Below are 19,881 nucleotides of genomic sequence, written 5' to 3'. Positions count from 1 at the left end.
GTCGGAAGCTTTAACACAGTCATATATTATGTATTTATTATGATACTTATTAATGGTAACTCCATTTCCCAGTAGAAGTCAATTATAAGTATAAACATTTTTTTGCTTATTTACAAATTAGTAAATTTTGTCACTGAGTAACCTTGCATTTCAAATAAGATTGGCCTTTTAACCAAATATTCTCAGATTTCTTGTGGGAAAAAACCCACAAACCTGTTAACTTTAGAACCATCATAGCACAATGTAGCTGAGTTTTATTTACTCTTTTAGCAAACAGAGTTTGGTGTTTATTAGAAGCCAGGCACCAGAATAGCATTTCAAAGTGATTTAATAACATGCATCAATTCATAGAAATAGAAAAATAAATCAGATGGTGTTACTATGAAGTCCTCTAGTAAGAAACAGTTTGCAACCCAGCATCTAGACTAGTACCTGTCACATAACAAATGCTCAGCAAATACCTGCTCATGGCACTTGGCTTACTGACTGCCTGATAAAATCATGTATCTCCTCCAGGTAAATCTCAAAGGCCCATACTGGACCAGGAAAACAGGCACACGAAACAGGCAAAAACTGTCTATCTTTCTGAGATGCTTGTTTTAGGCCTATGGTGCATCTCCAAAGGGATGGGCTTTGAGGAGAGGAGTGACCTGTAAAACCTGATAGTATCTCCTGCTGTTTCAGAATATACAGAAAAACATCACTCAGCCTTGGAGTAATTTCGGAAGCAAATGTCGTCAATATATCATCTTTCCTAAGCCTTCATTTCTTGCACCCTTTTCTTCGGTATTTGTATTCTCTTTTGTAAAATTTTGTTCTCTAAATCTCCCCTTGCCATAGGACCTCATATACCTCTATTAAGCATAATCCATTTGAGTTCTCAGTATGACAACAGCCCTGTGTCACAATAACTGATGAATGAAACCTACTGCACTCCTTTTTTTATATGGAATGTAATTCAGTATGAGCTCTTAATTTGGGAACCTTGATTTTCAAAAAATAATATTCACTTGGGATCAAAAAAGTTTTGATCCCAACCAAAGTATTCACTTGGGATCAACCAATTTTAGTTGTTGGCCCAGAGGGTTTTTTTTTTTTTTCTTTTTTGTTGAGAGTTTGATATATAATTCCACTTAACTGGGTCTGAGCTACCCAATTGTGAAGAAGTATTGCCCACCAACCTAATAAATTTCTCACATTCCTTTTCTGTACTAAGATAATTGTAGGCTTTTTTTTTTTTGAGGGACAAAGGAAAATCTTGACATTTTTGTAACTTAAAATGATTCTTATAGAAATAACTCTTCTTCTACTATAGAGTTTGGTTCATGAATGAATAAGCCATAAATTGTATTAATAGTATGTCCATTATTGACTTCAACAGATATGTTTGAAATAAAGTAATTACAACTTCATTTGCTGAGCACTGCCACATGCTGGGTACTCTGGTAGATTATGTTCAGGCATTTTTTTTTTCCCCCTGAACTGATCCCTAAGAGAACTCTCTTATATACCCTTTCTTCTTTATAGAAGAACCTGAGGCTTGCAGTGGCCCATTGCTAGTAACAAGAGCTGGGCTTCAAACCAAGCCATCTAAATGCAGAAGCTACATCCTTAACCATAATGCCTCTTACATAGTCAGAGACACAGATATTTCCTCATGGAGTCATAAATATCGTGTATAATTTAAGTGATTGCTTTCTTCAGAATTTAAAATTAAAATTGTATTCACGTGAGTGGAATGTTGCCTTGGCTTTTGTATTATAGGATATACATATACTCAACCTTTCTTGGTGACTTTTGGTTTCACTTCTAGATTATGAGGAAAAAAATCATAACTGTATATCAGAACAATTTTGCTATGATATATAAATTCCATAAAATGATTCGAAAAGGAGAAAAATTACGGTTCCCTGGGCAAGCTTAACTTGGGTATTTTACAGCATATATATTAAAGCACAAATATAACATCATAGAAAATACCAGGAATGCACATAAAGGACTGTCTTTAGTTGCTATAGGAACCATTTGCTCCTTAAAATTTTGAGTGGTTGCAATCACATTCATGATTATTTTGGTCAGTTAAATATCCATATATATAATACAGTGTTGAACATTCAGACAGAAACCATCAAAAGCCTTCAAAGTATATACCATGCGTTTTAATTTAGCATGATTTTGGATTACATTAATTTAAAGGTAAAGATTTATTTTACAGTGATGAAACCATATTACATGTCTAGGGAGATTCTGGAAGAATTTAATTAATAAATTTTACTTTGTGATATTACCTAACTCAGTCAAAAAAGGTATAAGCAGCTGGTGGTCTGAGTAGGTAGCACCAGGTAAAGCTAAGGCAGCAGTGGGATTTCTCCTCCATGGCAATCTAAAGGTCTCTGGGCCTGGATGTGCAATTGAACTTTGAAAAGTACAGGTCAGGATGGTTCAATTTGGAAGGCAGAAGAGAAAGGTATCAACTAGTAATTTTAAGGACTGCTTGCTTTGGACTCAAGAACCATAAATCCTTTGAAAGCATTTATTCTGTTTTTTTTTTTAATCATATTCATGAAAATGTTCATTTATTTTTCTTGCTTCAAGAATCCACAGCTGTCATAAGAAGACAAGACGAAGATAGCCATGCTCCGGAATTCTGGTGCTTGTGGGCTGAGGATACTAATACTCTGCCTCGTCTGTCTCCTTTTAGTGATCCAAGTCTTGAACAAGGGTCCTGACAAGTTTGGACACTATTAGAATTGCTAGTTTTTTCCTTCTCTGTCTCTTTTTATTGGAAGGGGAGGACAAAATGGAAAATGTTTTAGTTAGGAGGTTTACATATGTACCTTAGGTGGCCTTGAAAGTTCTAGAAGATCTCAGTCTGGTAAGCTGGAATTTCATAAGTCTGGTAAGCTGGTACTCAGCACCTAGAAAAGAGAGAGGAAAGTTTACTTAGGTCTTTTCTTGAGATGGAAAGAAAACTTGACAACTTTCGATGGACTTTAATTTCAAAAATATCTTTAGGAGCATAAAAGTGGGAATGGAGAACAAATCATGCTGCGTTTAGTTCTAGCATGACCCAGTTTGAGACAAGGCTGTAGACATCTCTGGCTGGCACACAGTAGCAGACAGGAAGTTCCTACAGAGGATGAACTTTGAAATCATAAAGCAGATCATTATTCTCTTCTGCATCGCTCCTACTTATAAAAATGCCAGTCTTCATTCCCTCATTCAAAGGAAAAGGAATTGGCTATTGTCCAAGTGTAATAAAATTGTTTGTCTGTTATAAGAAGTGATGCCCACTAAACACAAAGGACAAATGACAAATTAATCGAGTTTCTGTTTATTCTTAAAATTTGGAAGCCTATTATTACTTTCATCCAAGAAATGTATATTGCACACTTTCCATGAGCTAGATGTGTGATTGTTAGTTATGCAAATGTTGCTGCAAAAGAAGGCTGCTACCCCTGGGATAAGGCCCCCTTTGCCAAACTGTATTTTCTCTTTTACTTTGGTGGTACCTTTACTGTATAAATGACTTGATTCTTTTGCAGGAAGTGAATGACATGTTGTCAAAATGGTTCTTTGATTCATATATCATTGGAGTTTTTATAAGCCAGCAGCAAATCCATCTGTTTTCCTGGGAAAATAATTATGGTTAAAATAGTATTCAAAAATGCAAAAATGGAAGATTACTTTCTAATTGCTTCTTTGAAGAAAAGTTTATTTTTATTTTGATTATAGAAATGGTAAATATATTCAGAGGTAGAGAGAATAATATAATGAACTTAATATACTCAGCATCCAACTTGAACTAACAATATGTGGCCAGTTGCTTCATGAATATTTCCACCTGCTCCCCCTGTGATTTTTTTGAAAGAATCTGTCATGTTATCATTTTAACTTGTAAATGTTTCTCTAAAATAGGGATTGGCAAACTTTTCCTGCAAAGGGCTAGATAGCAAATTTTGCTGGCCAGTTGTCTCTGTCGCTGCTATTCAGCTCTGCCATTATAGTAGGAGAGCAGCTGCAGACAACACAAAAAGAATGAGTGTGGCTGTGTTCAACACAGCTTTATGTATGGACACTGAAATTCAGATTTTATGTAATTTTCATTTTCAAAAGGTATTACTCTTCTTTTGATTTTTTTCCACCATTTAAAAAATGTAAAAACCATTCTTAGCTTTTATGAGCTGTACAAAACAGACAGGGGGCTGGATTTAGCTTCAGACCCCTGCTCTAAAAGAGAAGAGTCCTTATAATAATAATAGTAACTGTATAAGCCCTAGAAAAGTCAGTGTTCACATTTCCTTGATTGTCTTATAACTTTATTTCTTTTAGCAGATTGTTTGAATTATGATTGCAGTAAAGTTTATACTTTGCAACTGGATGATGAGTCTTTTAAGTCCTTTGTATCTTTAGGTTCTTCATCCTATTTTCTCGGTTATGGTGGTGGTGGTGGTTGTTGAAACTGTGCTTGTCCTATAGTTTCCCACATTTTGAATTTTGCTCTTTGCCTTCCAATAGTGTCATTTAATGTGTTCTTCTGACTATTAGTGTGCTTCTAGCAAATTATGTCTCTTTTTGTGATGTTACCTGCCATTGATGATTATTCCTAGATTACAAATTCATTCAGGATTGGGTTGCAGAATGGCTCAATGATATCAGTCCTTCTTTGTTTAGTAGATAGAATACTTCTGAAATGTCAAGTTCTTTCATATCAACTGTTTGGCTACCCTGGTATATAAATCATAAAAGAAAGATGGGACAAATACTTGATGCTTTGTCTTTTTTAGCAAGTTTTCAAAATAATGAGGTTGTTCATTGGTGTCCCCTAAAAGTGACCAAAGAGGTTTTGGTGTTATTGTCATTGCCATAGTCATTATCGTCAACTTGTGGATTTAAACACATTTTGATTCATCACACTTATTACCTTTATTACTGTTCAAATCTTTCACCCCTACACTGTGGGGCTTACTAAGGTTGGGTGAACCCTGTCCTGGGCCATCTCAAATTGCTTTCTTGCTTTCTGGCGTGACAATATGTCCCAGGCTTACATTTTTACATTTTCCACCTCAATGTCCTAGAATCAGCCATTTCTCCAGGGAGTCCTTGTTCTTTTTTAGCGGGAACTGGTAATTAAAAATTATAATCTGACCACAGAGGTAGTCCTTACTGCTATTTCATGTTTCTGGATCTTCCCATCTGACAGAGCTAGGATGTATATGTTTGCACACATACGCACATTTAAAAATAAAACATGTCCTGAGACCATAGTGGCAATTCCAGTTCCAATTCAGAACTACCAGGCTTTTTGCCTCTTTTATCTTGCATCTCTATCTTTTTTCAACTGTGTTTTCAAAAAGAGTTATGTATCTTAAGGCATATTGATTTGGAAAAGTGATGTGCTTAGCCAGCCATGTTTATGACGAGCCTAGTCTTTTAGATCATGAATGATGACACAGGCACTGCCATCTTCCTCAGATTAGAGTGCCCTTGTTATAGTTTTGAAATAAACAGGGTCAAGTCCTGGCCTTCCAAACCCGAACTTTAACCGAACAGGCAATGTCAGTCAGTGTCAGGCTCCTTAGTTTGACGGGGCTGGATTAATCCAGTCAGCATGTGGATTTTAAGGCTAAAGAACTTCTAATTTCATTGACATATCTAATTACTGCATTTATTGTGTATAGCCTATATTATTTGGATGAATTTATAAATAAAGTTTAAACACAGGTTGGTTAAATAATATTAGTCAAATATTACAAATATGAAATGGACTACCGTACTTTCCCGAAAATAAGTCTTAGCTGGGCAATCACCTCTAATGCGTCCTTTGGAGCAAAATTTAATATAAGACTTGGTCTTATTTGACTATAATATAAGACCAAGTATAATATAATATAATATAATATAATATAATATAATATAATATAATACCGGGTCTTATATTAATTTTTGCTCCAAAAGACGCGTTAGAGCTGATTGTTAGAGCTAGGTCTTATTTTTGGGGAAACATGGTATGTCTATCTATTACAATGAGGTTCTAAATTCCCATAATCAATTTTTTACTTTAACATGTCTATAAGACTATTATGTGTTCAAATAATACATTATTTTAGATATCTGCATATTACTTTGACTGTCTTTATATCTATTTGCCAATTAAAGTACACTTAATATATATTCATAGTGTATGATAATATAAGTAAGTACTTCTGGTTCTGATATTCCAAACTGATAAAAATGTTTAGCTTGGTTATAGCCTAGAAAGCAACGGTCAGTACTATCTTGGTTACTGAAATAAAAAAGTATATGAGCTCCAGAAAGTAGATTTGTTGATATATTCAATTATTGTTAGATTTAGATTACATAAAGTGTTTTAAACAAAATTATTCCGGGCCCTGCTAATATTATTAGTGTTCCCAGTGTTAAGAATTTCAATCAGTACCTTACAAAAGAGCATATTTGAAAGTTGGATAATCAGGACTGTTTTCCCTGTTGAATAAAATGAAAGTGCAGCTTAATCCCCACCTGTGGCTGGCCTGTATCTCCTCCAAGCCTGTGCACTAACAGCAACTACAGAATGCCTGGGGATTGATTAATTTGTTCCAAGTGCAGCTACCTTCCCAGACCTCAATTTCTTTCAATCATTGCTCTGATTATTGTGAAACTATTTCTGAAAGACTTAATATATATCTTTTTGCTGGTAAATGACTGCTCATTTAGAAGTCCTAGATTTAGTCCACTGCATAAAGAAGCTTGTAAGCCTAATTGAAATAACTATCAGTACTTCTTTTCTAGCTTGCTTAAATTGAAATACATGCGTGTTTAAAGATACTCGTGCTTTTATAAAAAGCTGTGTTTTATTCCATTAAGGTCATTTCCTCTCAGATATGGCCATTATGGTGGTTTCATTAAGTTAAACTAAGACGGGTCAGCAATTTCTCTAACAACCTTGGACTTTCAGGCATCACGCTTTGCATGGAGTATGGAGTTTTGTTCCCGGCAGTTGTGTTCTAGGCTCTCTGTGCCAGTTAACTCTAATACTGTAAAGAGCGATTGGAGTGCCCACCCTTGGTGATTTCTCATCGTCCTGCTATAATGCGGTTATTAAGAACATGGAGCTCCCGTCTTTGGCTGGACTGCCTCTTTCCAACCCTGTGAACATTGAGAGAAAACTGGCTGACAAATTTGCTATCTCTACCCAAATGGACATTTTTATCATTTTGTTCTGCTAGAATAACAAAACCTTTCCCCATTGGCTCCTAGATGCTCAGGAGTACTGGAAGTTCTAAACACATTGTCCTGTCTGATCATCCCTGTCATGGAGAAAGGCACACGGGGAAAGGGACTCTAGGGCCTTTTCACACCTCCTTGCCTCAGAAAAAACTAGTTGGTCGCTATTCCCCGCAACTCCCTGTTTAATTCTGACCTGAGGAATGGTATCGGAGGACCAAAAGGCATCTTAAAAGTCAACTTGTTTAGTCACCCTAAATGCCTAAATCCTTTTTCATGTTACTACCAGCCTTCCCTAGGACGCAGCAGGCAAGGTTTTCGTGCTAGAGAAACAGAAATAAAAATCCTGGCAAAGATCCCTGCCTTTGTGGCACTTGTATTCTCGTAGGGGGTGGAGGCTAGACAATGCCATAATAAGTAAGCCATGCAGTGTGTTACAAAGTGGCCAGTGTCATGCAAGAGAAGCTAGGCAGGAGTGGGGATAAGTAGTGCCATACAGGAGCAGGTTTCAGTTTTAAATCTAGGGTCACTGAGAATACACTTGAGCTATGGGGACAAGTTGGGGAGAGCATTCCTGGAGGGAGGACCGTGTCTGGGTGGTGAAGGGACACAGGGAGCCCAGTGTGGCTGGAGCTGAGGTAATGTCGCGAGTGCCTGTAAGACAGTCACCATATTTCAGTCTATTCCTGAAAGTCAATGGGATATTAACCCCTCGGCAGGGCCCTGTAACCCTGCATGGTACTCGTGACATGAATGGGGAACAAAGTCCCGGCACACAGGTTCAGGTAGAGTGAGTAACACAGCTTTATTTGGGAGCCAATGTCCCTCCAGAGGCCAGTGCTCTGGTAAGCACAGAAGGTTACACAGAATAGAATCGAATTTAATAACGAACCAAGTCCCAGAGTCAATCGAGGTGGGGACGGTCCCTGGTCCGGGAGAGATGACCGGGCCCAGGACGGGTCTGAGGCAAGCTGATCTTGCAAGGAAGAACTTGCAAGTTCTTGCAGCTTGCACCTCATAGAAGATCTTAGCCGAGCGCCCAGTCGGACTACTCACAGCATTGCTGGAGTTCTGCTTTTATCCTCTTTTCATTGGACTTGTTTACGTCTTAGGTGATAACCAGAAGTTGTTTTGGTGAATGTGTTTATCACTCAATTTTGTTATGCTCAGTTTCACAGAAAAACAGTGTTTTTAATTCACTCTTATCAGTCTCACACGTGTGGCCATAGTACTGTCCCTACCAGTAAACAACTTGTTTTGCAAGCCTCAGTCCAACATCTATAATACATTTGATATGCTCTATACAGGTAGCTGGCAGAGTGGTGGCGGGGCGTGTGTGGTGGAGGGGTGGTGATTGCATGTGCAGGTGAGTGACACTGGTTGTGTACATTCTTGGAGATCACTCCTTTATTCCAAAATCTAAAAACTGACAGTTCTTCATACCTAATTTAGTAGCGAAACTTGCCCATTTTTGTAATTCATTTTATCAAACTTGACCTGAAGTGATGTGCAGCTATTTATGACCTGTTTTTCCTCTTTATACTTAATATTCTTAAGTTTTGGTGCAGAAATATCAGTATTTCCGGTTATGAGATGCTGACCCGTGCTCTCCTGGGGGCCTCACATAATAATACACAGTATATACACTTTTTTAAAATTAAAAACAAACCTGAATTCTGAACCACATTTTACCCCAAGTGTTACAGATAGTTACCGAGCTCATGGCCGTGACATTCAGATACAGCTCCCATTCTACATGCCTGGTATTTCAATATTGGGAGGCGGCTGTCCTCTTCCCTCCTGAGCTGCCTGTTTCCAGGTGCTTACCAGCTCTTCACCTGTGGAGAAGATACGTGCTTCAGTGTCCTGTTCATATTCCTCGAAGCAAGCCTTCTCATAGGCTCCTCAGAAAGTAGGCCTTCTGCAGCCTCCTGGTGGTGTCGCCCAGCACCACCTCTCAGGGTACTTTGTTTCTATTTAGACAACTAAAAATTGAAGTAGCTTTTAAAAAACTCCACTTCTCAATCCCTGTATACCTTTAAGTGATGATGGTGCTCCTTAGTCACATCTTCAGTTACTTACTTGTCAAGTCTGATTTTTACAAGAAGGAAGTACAGGATTCGTTCACATTTATTTTGATTGATGTTTATCTTGTTGGTTTAAATTCATTGTTAGGCTTTGTAGAAATCATTGACTTTTCTCCCATTTTATTCATTCATGTGCTGGTTAATTATCAACTATACATTTGACAAACACATCTATGACTTTATCAAAGGCATCACTTGATATGTTGGAGCCAAAGAAATAACCTGTGTCAAAGCTCCAGAAATGTCCTTCCACCTCCATGCTGACGAGCAGCCACGAACTCCGGTCATTCCCAGGTTTCTAGCCCACCCAACTTTCCCGGCATTTGTCCATGTCACTCTCCTCCTGTCCGTGGAGACAGCATACGCGATATGCCGGATGCCTGGCCAGTGGCCACAAACGCTGTGCCTTCCTCTTTCCTAATGGCACAGAAATAGGATTTGACACTCACAAAGTGAAGGGCGAGCTCTCTCTTCCCGTATCAGTACTCTGAGGACATCCCTTCATTTCTCCTCCATTAACCCAGCCTTTTTATGCATGTTATCTGATAATTGAGTTAATATACAACGTAAAGTCACTGTTGGATATAACACATTTTTTCAGCATCAAGAAACAAGGGGACTCTTATTACAATATAAATGTCACGATTTCAAAGAAAAGGAATGTTGTCCAATTCAATATTGTGTTCTCCCCATGTGACTTAGTCTTTCTCACATGTTTGGGCGTTGGGTCTGCTCTCATTCCTGTGCCTCTCCGTCTCTTTCTCTTCGATTTTTGAGCCTTTCCTCTGCTATGCTCCCCTTTTCTACTATCACTTCGCCCAACGCCTCTGCGTTCCTTCCTTCGTGACTTTGTCTTTGCACTATTCCCCCCCTTTTCTCCTTTGTATGTCTCACTTTTTCCTCTTCCTTCCTTTATTCTTTCAGTCTTCCCACCCTCTCTTGCTGCTCTCCTGCCTCCTTTAGACTTCTGTGGTCTGTTCTCTGCTCATTTCATTAATCTTACATAAGTCCTCAGTAGTTGACAGTCTTTAGTTAGCTATTCTAGCTCATGCTTTCAAAGTGGGGTTCCCTACTTGTCTGAAATACTGGAAATGCCACAAATTTAAGTGATATGCATCATTCAAATGATTAATCTTACAGATATTTAAATATTACCATGCAGCCCCTAATTCTAAGTACACGAGTGCGTTTTAGTAGTGCTACATGCTCTTCAGTTAAATTATCTTAAGCACACTTAATCTTACTTTGGTTTGCATATTCCATTTTTAGAAATATCCACTTATGGATATTGAAGATGTGAATTTCAAGGAATATCTTTGTCCTGTGGAAAGAGGTCAGTGTAGACTGCAATTCAGAATATGATAGGTAATTTATCATACTTGAAAAAATTAAAAATGGGATTTATTTAATTTTAAAATGCTATGTAGTAAGAGAATAACTGAATTTACACTGTAGAAGCCATACAGTACCACCAAAATAAATAAAAATATTCTCCTGAATATTTGATCTTTCTCTCAAGATAAGATGAAGTTTTTGTGTGTTCGTTTTTAGGTTTTTTCTGTTACATACTGTTTATGAAACATTAGTAAGAAAAGGTCAGTGATTTAGGTCAATCCTCTGTCCTGTTTAATCTGTTTGTAATATTCAAAATATTCAAATATCTTGATCTTAGGAACCATTTGAACTTTCGTTAATAAACACAAATTGTTGTAAAGAGATACTAACTTGCTGTAGATCATTTATGTTATTTAAAAATCCTTAAAAATTTTATTTCCCTTTAACATAACAATTTTAGGAAGTAAGGATTGTCCTAAAATCATTTATAATAGTGAAAAATATAAATAATTTAAATGTATAGCAATAGGGAGATTTTACATAAATAATGGCTCTAGCCATAAAATGGGAAACATTAAAAAGCATGTTTTTGAAACAATCTAATGGTATGAAAAATTCTACAGATATCACAGGAAGTTTAATGAAAGAAATAAAACCTTTTATATATATTTTGGACCACCGTTTCAAATTTTATTTGAATAAAATAATGTGTAACAGAACCGAAAAAGCAAACTGAAATATCCCGAAATATTTATCTCTAAGTGATAGGATTATATACACTTTTTCAAATGTCCGTATTTTTTTATTTCCTGTATTTAAACAATAAGTTTCTATAGTAAATATTTGAATTTAAAAATCACTTCCTTTTCATTTTCCTAAGAATATATTTTGTGTAGATCTGAAATGTACAAGGTATGTCTATTATCTTATAGACATCTATAATCCTCTGCTGTCTGGATTGTGAATTTGCTCGACCCCACCTAAATAAAGCCTTCCTCTCTTGTGTTCTGTCCCTGCTTGGACATACGACATCTGCTTTGTGTCTCCCATTCCGTTCTCCATTCAGCTCACCAAGTGCATTTTGCCTGTGCTTTCTTTACCTGTACACCAGGTTACTTCAGGGTAGTCTTCAAATGTAGGTGCAAAAGCTGGAGTTTATGCTTTTGAACTGCAGTACATAGTGATGGTTTAATATACATAACATGAAATTTACCATTTTGACCACTTTTAAGTGTAGAATTGAGTGGCATTAAGTACATTCACAAAATTGTGTTAACTATTACCACTGTTGTTGACAAAACTTTTCCATCACCTGAAACAAAAACCATTAAGAAATAACTTCCCTTCACCCTCTTCCCCAGTCCCTGGTAACCTCCATTTGCTTTCTGTCCCTGTAAATTTGCCAAATCTAGATACCTCATAGAAGTGGAATTATACCATATTTGTCTTTTGTGACTGGTTTATTTCACTTAACATAACGTTGTCAAGGTTCATCCATATTGTAGCATGTGTCAGAATTTCCTTCCTTTTTAAGGCTAAATGATATTCCACTGTATGTGTGGACATCATTTTATTTATCCATTCATCCATCAATGGACACTTGGGTTGTTGTCCACCTTATGGCTGTTGTGAATAATGCTGCGGTAAACATTGGCATAATTAGATACAATTATGTACAGTACCTAATACTTGATAATGATAATAAACAACTATGTTACTGGTTTATGTATTTCCTATCCTGTACTTTTAATTGTTATTTTAGAGTGTAGTCTTTCTACTTACAAAAACAAAGTGTGCTCTAAAACGGTGTGCCATGTTATGCCGCAGCAGCCTCATACATCTCCTGTTTACTGCGTTTCTTGATTGCATCATTCTTTCTTGATTTAATCTTGTTTTTTAATAAATTTAGTGTGGCCTCAGTATAGTGTTTATAAAGGCTCCAGAAGTGCACAGTAATGTCCTGGGCCTTCACATTCACTCACCACTCACTCACTCACTCACTCACTCACCGGAGCAACTTCATACATCGTGAGTGCCCTATGCAGATGAATCATTTTTCTGTCTTTTATACCGTATTTTTACTGTACCTTTTCTAGATACACAAATAATTAACATTGTATTTTAATTGCGTACAGTATTCACTACAGTAACTTGCTGTACAGGCTTGTAGCCTAGGAGTAATACGCTAAATCATGCAGCCTAGGTGTGCAGTAGGCTATACCATCTAGGTTTGTGTAAGTCACTCTTTGATGTTTGTACAATGGCAAAACTGCCCAATGATGCATTTCGCAGAATGTATCCCCATTGTTAAACAGCTCATGACTGTACATCTTTGAAAAGCCCTAGGCTTTTTCATAACAAATTACCAAAAACTTAGTAGCTTTCTTATCTTACAGATCTGCGGATGAGAAGTCCTAAAGTAAGGTGGTGGCAGGGCTGGTTCCTTCTGGAAGCTACAGGGGAGAATCTGTCCCTCGCCTTTTACAGCTTCTAGAGACCACCTTCATTTCTTGGCTCATGGTCCCTTCCTCCATCCTCAGAGCACATCACTCCAACCTTTGCTTTCACATCTCCTTTTTCCAACCTTTGCAATCACATCTCCTTCTTCTGCATTTGACCCTCCCACCCTCCTCCTACACTGTAAGGACATTGAGCCCACCTGGTTGATCTAGCATAATCTTCCATCTGCAGAGCCTTATTTTAATCACATCTGCAAACTCCCTTTTGTGTAAAGGAACACATTCACAGTTTCTAGGAACTGGGGAATAGACTTATCTTTGGGGGCCATTCTACTGCCTACCACAATCACAATAAGTGGGTGATGTTTCTGACTGAGGGACACAGAGAACCTCTAAAATATACTTTTAATTTTCTATATTGGTCTTCCTTTTGTAAATAAAGACTTGCCAAATATTACAGTCTGGGTTATAAATCTGTTAATTTAACAACCTCATATTTCTCTTCTACCTTTGGAACTTTTGTTTTCCCCTGAGGCTGTGATTCCTAGAGTCAGCAAATATCAGGGGTGCCCCAAAAAAATGTATACAAGTGGACACTTTGGTCAATGTTGCTCAAGCAGTAGTTTGCCTTAATCAGAAGTGTCTGGACGTTGATGGTAACCACTTTGAGCACCTCTTGTAATTGCAGAAGTCAAACATGACTTGTATTCATCTTTTGTTATCGGTATGTGTTGAATATTACAATTTTAATACAGTTTTCTTTCTTAAAATGTATATACATTTTTTAGCACCCTCTGTATTTACTGGGTTCTATTTCTTGTACACCTACGTACACACAATGACTTAACTGTTTCTTGACATTGTGGACCTTATAGTCTGCTAGAAAAGAAAGATGTTATTGCAATATAACACACTTTTTGTTGACTTTATTTCTTAAATATATTTACAATCTTTCCCTTCCTCTTTCTCATCCTTCTTTTTGTCATTTGTTACTATGATTTCTGAAAAAATATATAACCAGTTTCCTTGACATCACTTAGGCTCCCATCCTCTTTCCTTCAGTCTATTACCATACCCATAGATGTGTTCATGTCACCGTTTTGCTTGAAATCCTTCCTTTCCTGGCATCGAGATAAAATATAACTGTCAACATGTCCCATTCCTTCACGCAATCTATATTGTGCTTATCTTTCTAGCCTCATCACCTGCTGTTCATGGAAGCACTCCTGTTCTAGCCATGTTGTATCAGTTTTACTTTCTTCTATGGTTCCATGCTCTCTTCGCTCTTGACTCTTGTAGCATTCTTGCATATTGGGCTCCATTTCTTCTCTTTTACTGCCTGAGAAACTCCTGTGCATCCTCAAGCCTGGGCTTGAGTAGCTTTTCTACAAAGTCAACCCTCACACCTGTCTCCAGTGAGGTCCCCTTTTTCTGGGTTTGCTGTGTTAGGCAGTTCATTGCTCTGTACTGTAACTACCATGTTCCCCGAAAATAAGACCTAGATGGACAGTTAGCTCTAAAGCGTCTTTTGGAGCAAAAATTAATATAAGACCCGAACTTACATTATATTATATAAGACCCGGTCTTATTTTACTATAATATTGTAAAATAATATAAGACCGGGTCTTATATTAATTTTTGCTCCAAAAGAAGCACTAGAGCTGATTGTCCAGCTAGGTCTTATTTCCGGGGAAACACGATATTATTGCCTTACTTGTCTGTTTTTCTAACCAGAGGATAAATTCAGTTAGGTACGGGATTGTTCTTTTAATTCTATGCTCCCTATATATTGATAGAGTGCCTATCTCACAAAACATTTTTACTAAGTGTTGGCTGAATGAATTCTTGGATTCATATACATGTGAATGATTTTATACAAAATGACCTGCAGATTTGAGCAAGATTTATGATTTGATATGGATTTAGCTATTTAGCTCTTGGTCTCTCCGTCCTAGGTACTATTTCTCTTGAAGAAGCTAAATCTAACTTTTGGTGTGATTAAATACATGGGATTAAAACAAAACAAAACAAAAAACAACAACAAAAATCCTTATTCCTGAGAGTGCATGACGTGACTCAGTACAGTTGTGTAGCGTTGTTAGTTTGAAGGTGTTTATTTTAAAGGATGAATCTGTGGCATGAAGATAACAACTGTGAAGTAATACTCCTCTCAGCATATGTATAAATTCAAAAAGGAGGTTTTCTTAAACTTGAGTGCCCTCAGTACAGCCTTGAATAGTTGTGAGGGATCAATAAGTGGATACTTTAAAATTCTTTTGAGTAAACATTCTTTTGAGACAGGCTTATTTTATTAGGACAGATATTACAGGATTACTATAGAAGTATATTCTTATAAGATTCATGCCACAAGTAAGTAAATAAATAAGTAGATAACCCTTTTGTTGTTTTTATCATTAATAAACAAAACAAATACTTAAAGGTCTGATTTTTTTTTCCCCTTTCTTTAGGGCTTAATTCTTTTCCCCCTCAAAACTGAAGATTTGATTTTTTTTTTCCGTTTAAAAAAAGACAAACTTAATTTTATAGAACAGTAGGTCTAAGATTACTCCTATGGGTAGAATTTGATTATTTATTTGGGGGAGAAAATGGGGGACAGTGTATGCAATACAGAGAGGAATAATGTAATTAATAATACAGGATTGATTTTGTTTTGTTTTTCTAAATTCTTGGTGCTCTCTTCAGACCAAATTTAGAGGATTTAATAAACACACACACACACACACACACACACACACACACACACACACACGACATGTGAGGAATCTATGTAACTTCACATTCTGATTTATGACTTTTTAAACTCGTAACAAGGCTGTTTTGACAGATAATGCTAAAGATGATATGGGTGGAACTCTTCTTTCGCACTCCTGATGTTTCCTTCCCTGTGGCAGGAACTGGACTAGTGCAGCACTCCTGATGCCTTTTTGCTCTGCCTAAGCAGGAGCTGCCTGGGAAGGAATCTCGGAGCGTACACAGCCCCACCCCTTCTTCGGCAGCTAACTCCCCATATGAACCCTGTTCCTCCATCCTACAGAAGGCCTTGTGGTTTTCTAGTGCGGCCTGTGGTTGTGTGGGTGAGTGTGTTCAATTCTGTACTTCAGTGTTGCAAGCTCATTGTTAGTGCACATCAGCCATATTTTGCAGTATCAGGTTCATCAGTAAAAAGGTGGTATTTTGACAGTCTGTCTGCCTTTCTCTTTGAAGTCATGTGTAGTGCCAGTCAGCATGCCTGTTTCCCTGCACAGATCTCTAAATTCTCAAGACAGCACTGAAAGTGAATTGTATCATTTTCTTGTTAAAATTGAGCCAGGGGAGGCTCTAGGAAGGTCAACCACTTTGAAGCTAGGTTTGGCACCCTGGTCAGTCTAACTCCCAAACTCGTGTCCATTAGGACCTACTGTCAAAACAAATATCACAGATAAAAGCTCTTAAAGATTTTACATAATATAAATCCACAACAAATACAGATGAGTTTTATTGTTTTGTAACCTAGCATTTTCATACCTATAAATACAAAACATTTTAATACAGCCTATAAGTCCCTGAATGCACAGACGCTTGCCTACCTCCCCAGTTCCACTGGCTGCCTTCAGTACATCCAAAGCTTCCAGCTCTTTCTAGTCACCTTGGGCTTCCTGTACTATTTCCTCTGACTAGAACGCACCTCTTCCACCCTCCCCCTTTGCCTGGTTAGCTCCTACTTACTCTTCACATCTCAGCTCCAATGTCACTTCTCCAAACTGGCTTTCCATGGCCACCATGTCTAACATTGGTCCACACTGTGATTTCTGCCAGCCACCTGGTCTGTCCCTTCACCGCTCTGGCCACCATTTGTGATTATGTATTCAAGCCTATACTTCCAAGTTTGGCACCCAAAACTGGTTGCTGGGTGAGTAAACGGACATAGCCTTTGGTGTCATGCAGTAACCTCAAGGTCTCTGCTCACTGTTTTCTATTTAATACCTGCAAATAACATGTTAAAAGATAATGTCCTTCCTGATAATTATAAAAGAAATTATAGAACTAAAATGTGTAACCTTCAGAGTGGGTTTCCAAATGTGCATAACTAAAGACTTACTTAATGTAGCAGGGAGAGTGTAAGTCCAGGCTGGGCCAGTGGTGGAGCCTGCTTTGTGCGGTACTGGGACTATGGCATATAGAGAGGAAATGCTCTGTTGCATTTCAGTATCATGTAATATTACACATCTACTTCTGCTTGTTTTGTATATTCAGGAGGAACATCGTAAAGCTTAGACTAGTCCTTCAGACCTGCTCCGTAGGGAATACACTAATACTTAATTACATTTTAATGTAATTTTTGATAAATTGTTTATTTGTTCATAGAAAATTTGAGGTCAGTAATAGAGTAATGTGTGAGTTAATTTTGTTCCCTAGCCAAGCATAAAAAAAACAAAAAAAAAAACAAGGATAAAGTGTTACGGAAAGACCAAATGTTGATAGTTTGGGAGCCGAATAAAGCATTTTTCCATATGCATTTTCTCTCTTCCCGTTGAGCTAATTTAACATAATTAATACCTTGAAGGGGCAAAAATAAGACATTTCCGCACACTTAATTTTGCATCCCTCAGTCTTGAAAGTGTTGATCACAGCAGTATTTCAGTTTCCTGGCCAGCTGTTCTCCTGGAACAACAACCCATGGATAATAAACAACAGAACGAAGGTCTGCATGGAAATAACATCGATGATATGCTATCAGGTACTGTTTCGATATGACAGCTGATATTGTTTCTTTTTGTCTTCCTTTCCCCCATTTATACAGGGTATTGATGTACGAGATGCTCCTCTGAAGGAAATAAAGGTGACTAGTTCCCGACGATTCATAGCTTCATTTAATGTCGTGAATACGACAAAACGAGATGCTGGAAAGTACCGCTGCATGATTCGCACAGAAGGAGGTGTTGGAATATCAAACTATGCAGAATTGGTAGTTAAAGGTATTTAATATATTTTTATACCCCAAAATATTCTATGATGATAGACATGTGACACGGTTATGAGTTCATGATTTGTTTAAAGCTCAAATTTATGCTTGTATTTTTTTGAACAGTAGTTTGGTGACAGGCTATATTGATATATTTCATTTTAAGTACAAATTTTGCACATGAGCAATATTTTGAAAAATGTATTTTGTTTATGTTGGTTTAGTTACATACAAAGCAACAAATGTGCTCTGCGCAATACTCTGTATACAGAGATTACAACCTATAAATTTTTTTAAGGAATGAAATTTTTTTTACTGATGGAAAATCACTTAAAATGCAAATATTCACCAGCCAGGGTGTTTATGATAGCAGGGTGGTTAATAAAAAGAAGCGATGTCAGTATAAAAATGCTTAGGCATATCACACAAGCCATGTTGATAACTCTGAGTTAACATTTATAATGTGGCAGTTAGATTCTATTACAGTATTTTGCATGACTGAAAAATTGAGCCATTATATTTAGGAAGGTTGAGGATGAGGAAAAAAGAGAGGAGAAATAAATTTTCTTTACCTGGTTTAACACTTTTTTTTATAGTATTAAACTGCTAAGGCAATTCTTGGTCTCAGACAGAATAATTTGGACTTTTAGATATACCATGATGCATTTTTAGAGAACTTGTGGCAGTCCATTGCTGGTTCAACCTAGGAAAACAGAATGATGCCTGCTTCAAATTTTTCCCCCTACGTTTGTTAAATATGGGACATAAAACTGATCTCTTTTGAATGAGCTATTCCTTTTGTAAGCATTTTTCTTTCTACGCAGGCAGTGATAAAGACTGCAGGGTTCAAACCCCAGCACTAGCTATGTGGGCATGGGTCAGTAGCTTATTCTCTCTATGCTTCCGTTTCCTCATGTATAAAATAGACATAATGATATTACCTACCCAATAGGTCTATCAGGAGGATCAAATGCAAAAAGTATATGAACAGCACTTACCGTGCTTCCCCGAAAATAAGACCTAGCTGGACAATCAGCTGTAATGCGTCTTTTGGAGCAAAAATTAATATAAGACCCAGTCTTATTTTACTGTAATGTAAGACTGGGTATAATACAATATAATATAATATAATATAATATAATATAATATAATATAATATAATATAATATAATATAATATAATATAATATTAATATAATAATACCGGGTTTTATATTAATTTTTGCTCCAAAAGACGCATTAGAGCTGATGGTCCAACTAGGTCTTATTTTCGGGGAAGCACGGTAGAACAGTGTATGTTCATGCCAGTAAGCAGCCAGCAGCCGTTCGTGCCATGACGGGGAGGAGGCGCAGGGTGCGGGAAGGAGGAGTGTGATGCTTACTCTCTGCTCCGATTCCTTAGTGGTCTTCTTAGTGGGAATACATGTCAGTATTCCCTTTTAATATCTGCCTTTCCAGATTTTAAAAATACAGATGCCTGTCCACCTATTCTCCCCTCCCCTGCCACACCCATATTGACTCAAAATCTTGGGGCATACAGTCTCTTATAAACTCTATAGGAGATTTGGGTGTAATCTTCCACTTGGGTGGAAGCCCTGTTGCCAGATTAGTCCTGCCCGGGTCATGCCCGGAGATGTTGACTGCTGGGCCTTCCTCAGGAGGTGTTAACCTGCCTCAGGGATGTTCAGTGTAAGCAAGCTCACATCGCAATGCCTGCTTGAATGATATGTTCTGCCATATCATATCCCTGTGAATGCTGGTATCTAGTGGATCTGTAACAAGCCTGTCTGGCTGGTATTTGAGTTTAGGTT

The 19,881-nt window shown here is 37.4% G+C and overlaps 1 protein-coding gene across 11 annotated transcripts in view; it reads left to right on the top strand.

Annotated features, from left to right (window-relative positions):
• Positions 1-19,881, top strand: part of PTPRM (protein tyrosine phosphatase receptor type M) — a 799,491-nt gene that overhangs the window by 322,860 nt on the left and 456,750 nt on the right. For all 11 annotated transcript variants that reach the window (XM_033087233.1, XM_033087234.1, XM_033087225.1 and 8 more), the window contains exon 6: positions 17,910-18,084. In XM_033087233.1, the coding sequence (XP_032943124.1) occupies positions 17,910-18,084 (175 nt within the window). The remainder of the gene's footprint in view (positions 1-17,909; positions 18,085-19,881) is intronic.

The sequence above is a fragment of the Rhinolophus ferrumequinum genome, chromosome 19 (assembly GCF_004115265.2).
Source record: "Rhinolophus ferrumequinum isolate MPI-CBG mRhiFer1 chromosome 19, mRhiFer1_v1.p, whole genome shotgun sequence".
Classification (NCBI taxonomy): domain Eukaryota; kingdom Metazoa; phylum Chordata; class Mammalia; order Chiroptera; family Rhinolophidae; genus Rhinolophus; species Rhinolophus ferrumequinum.
This window is presented reverse-complemented; position numbering and strand designations above follow the sequence as displayed.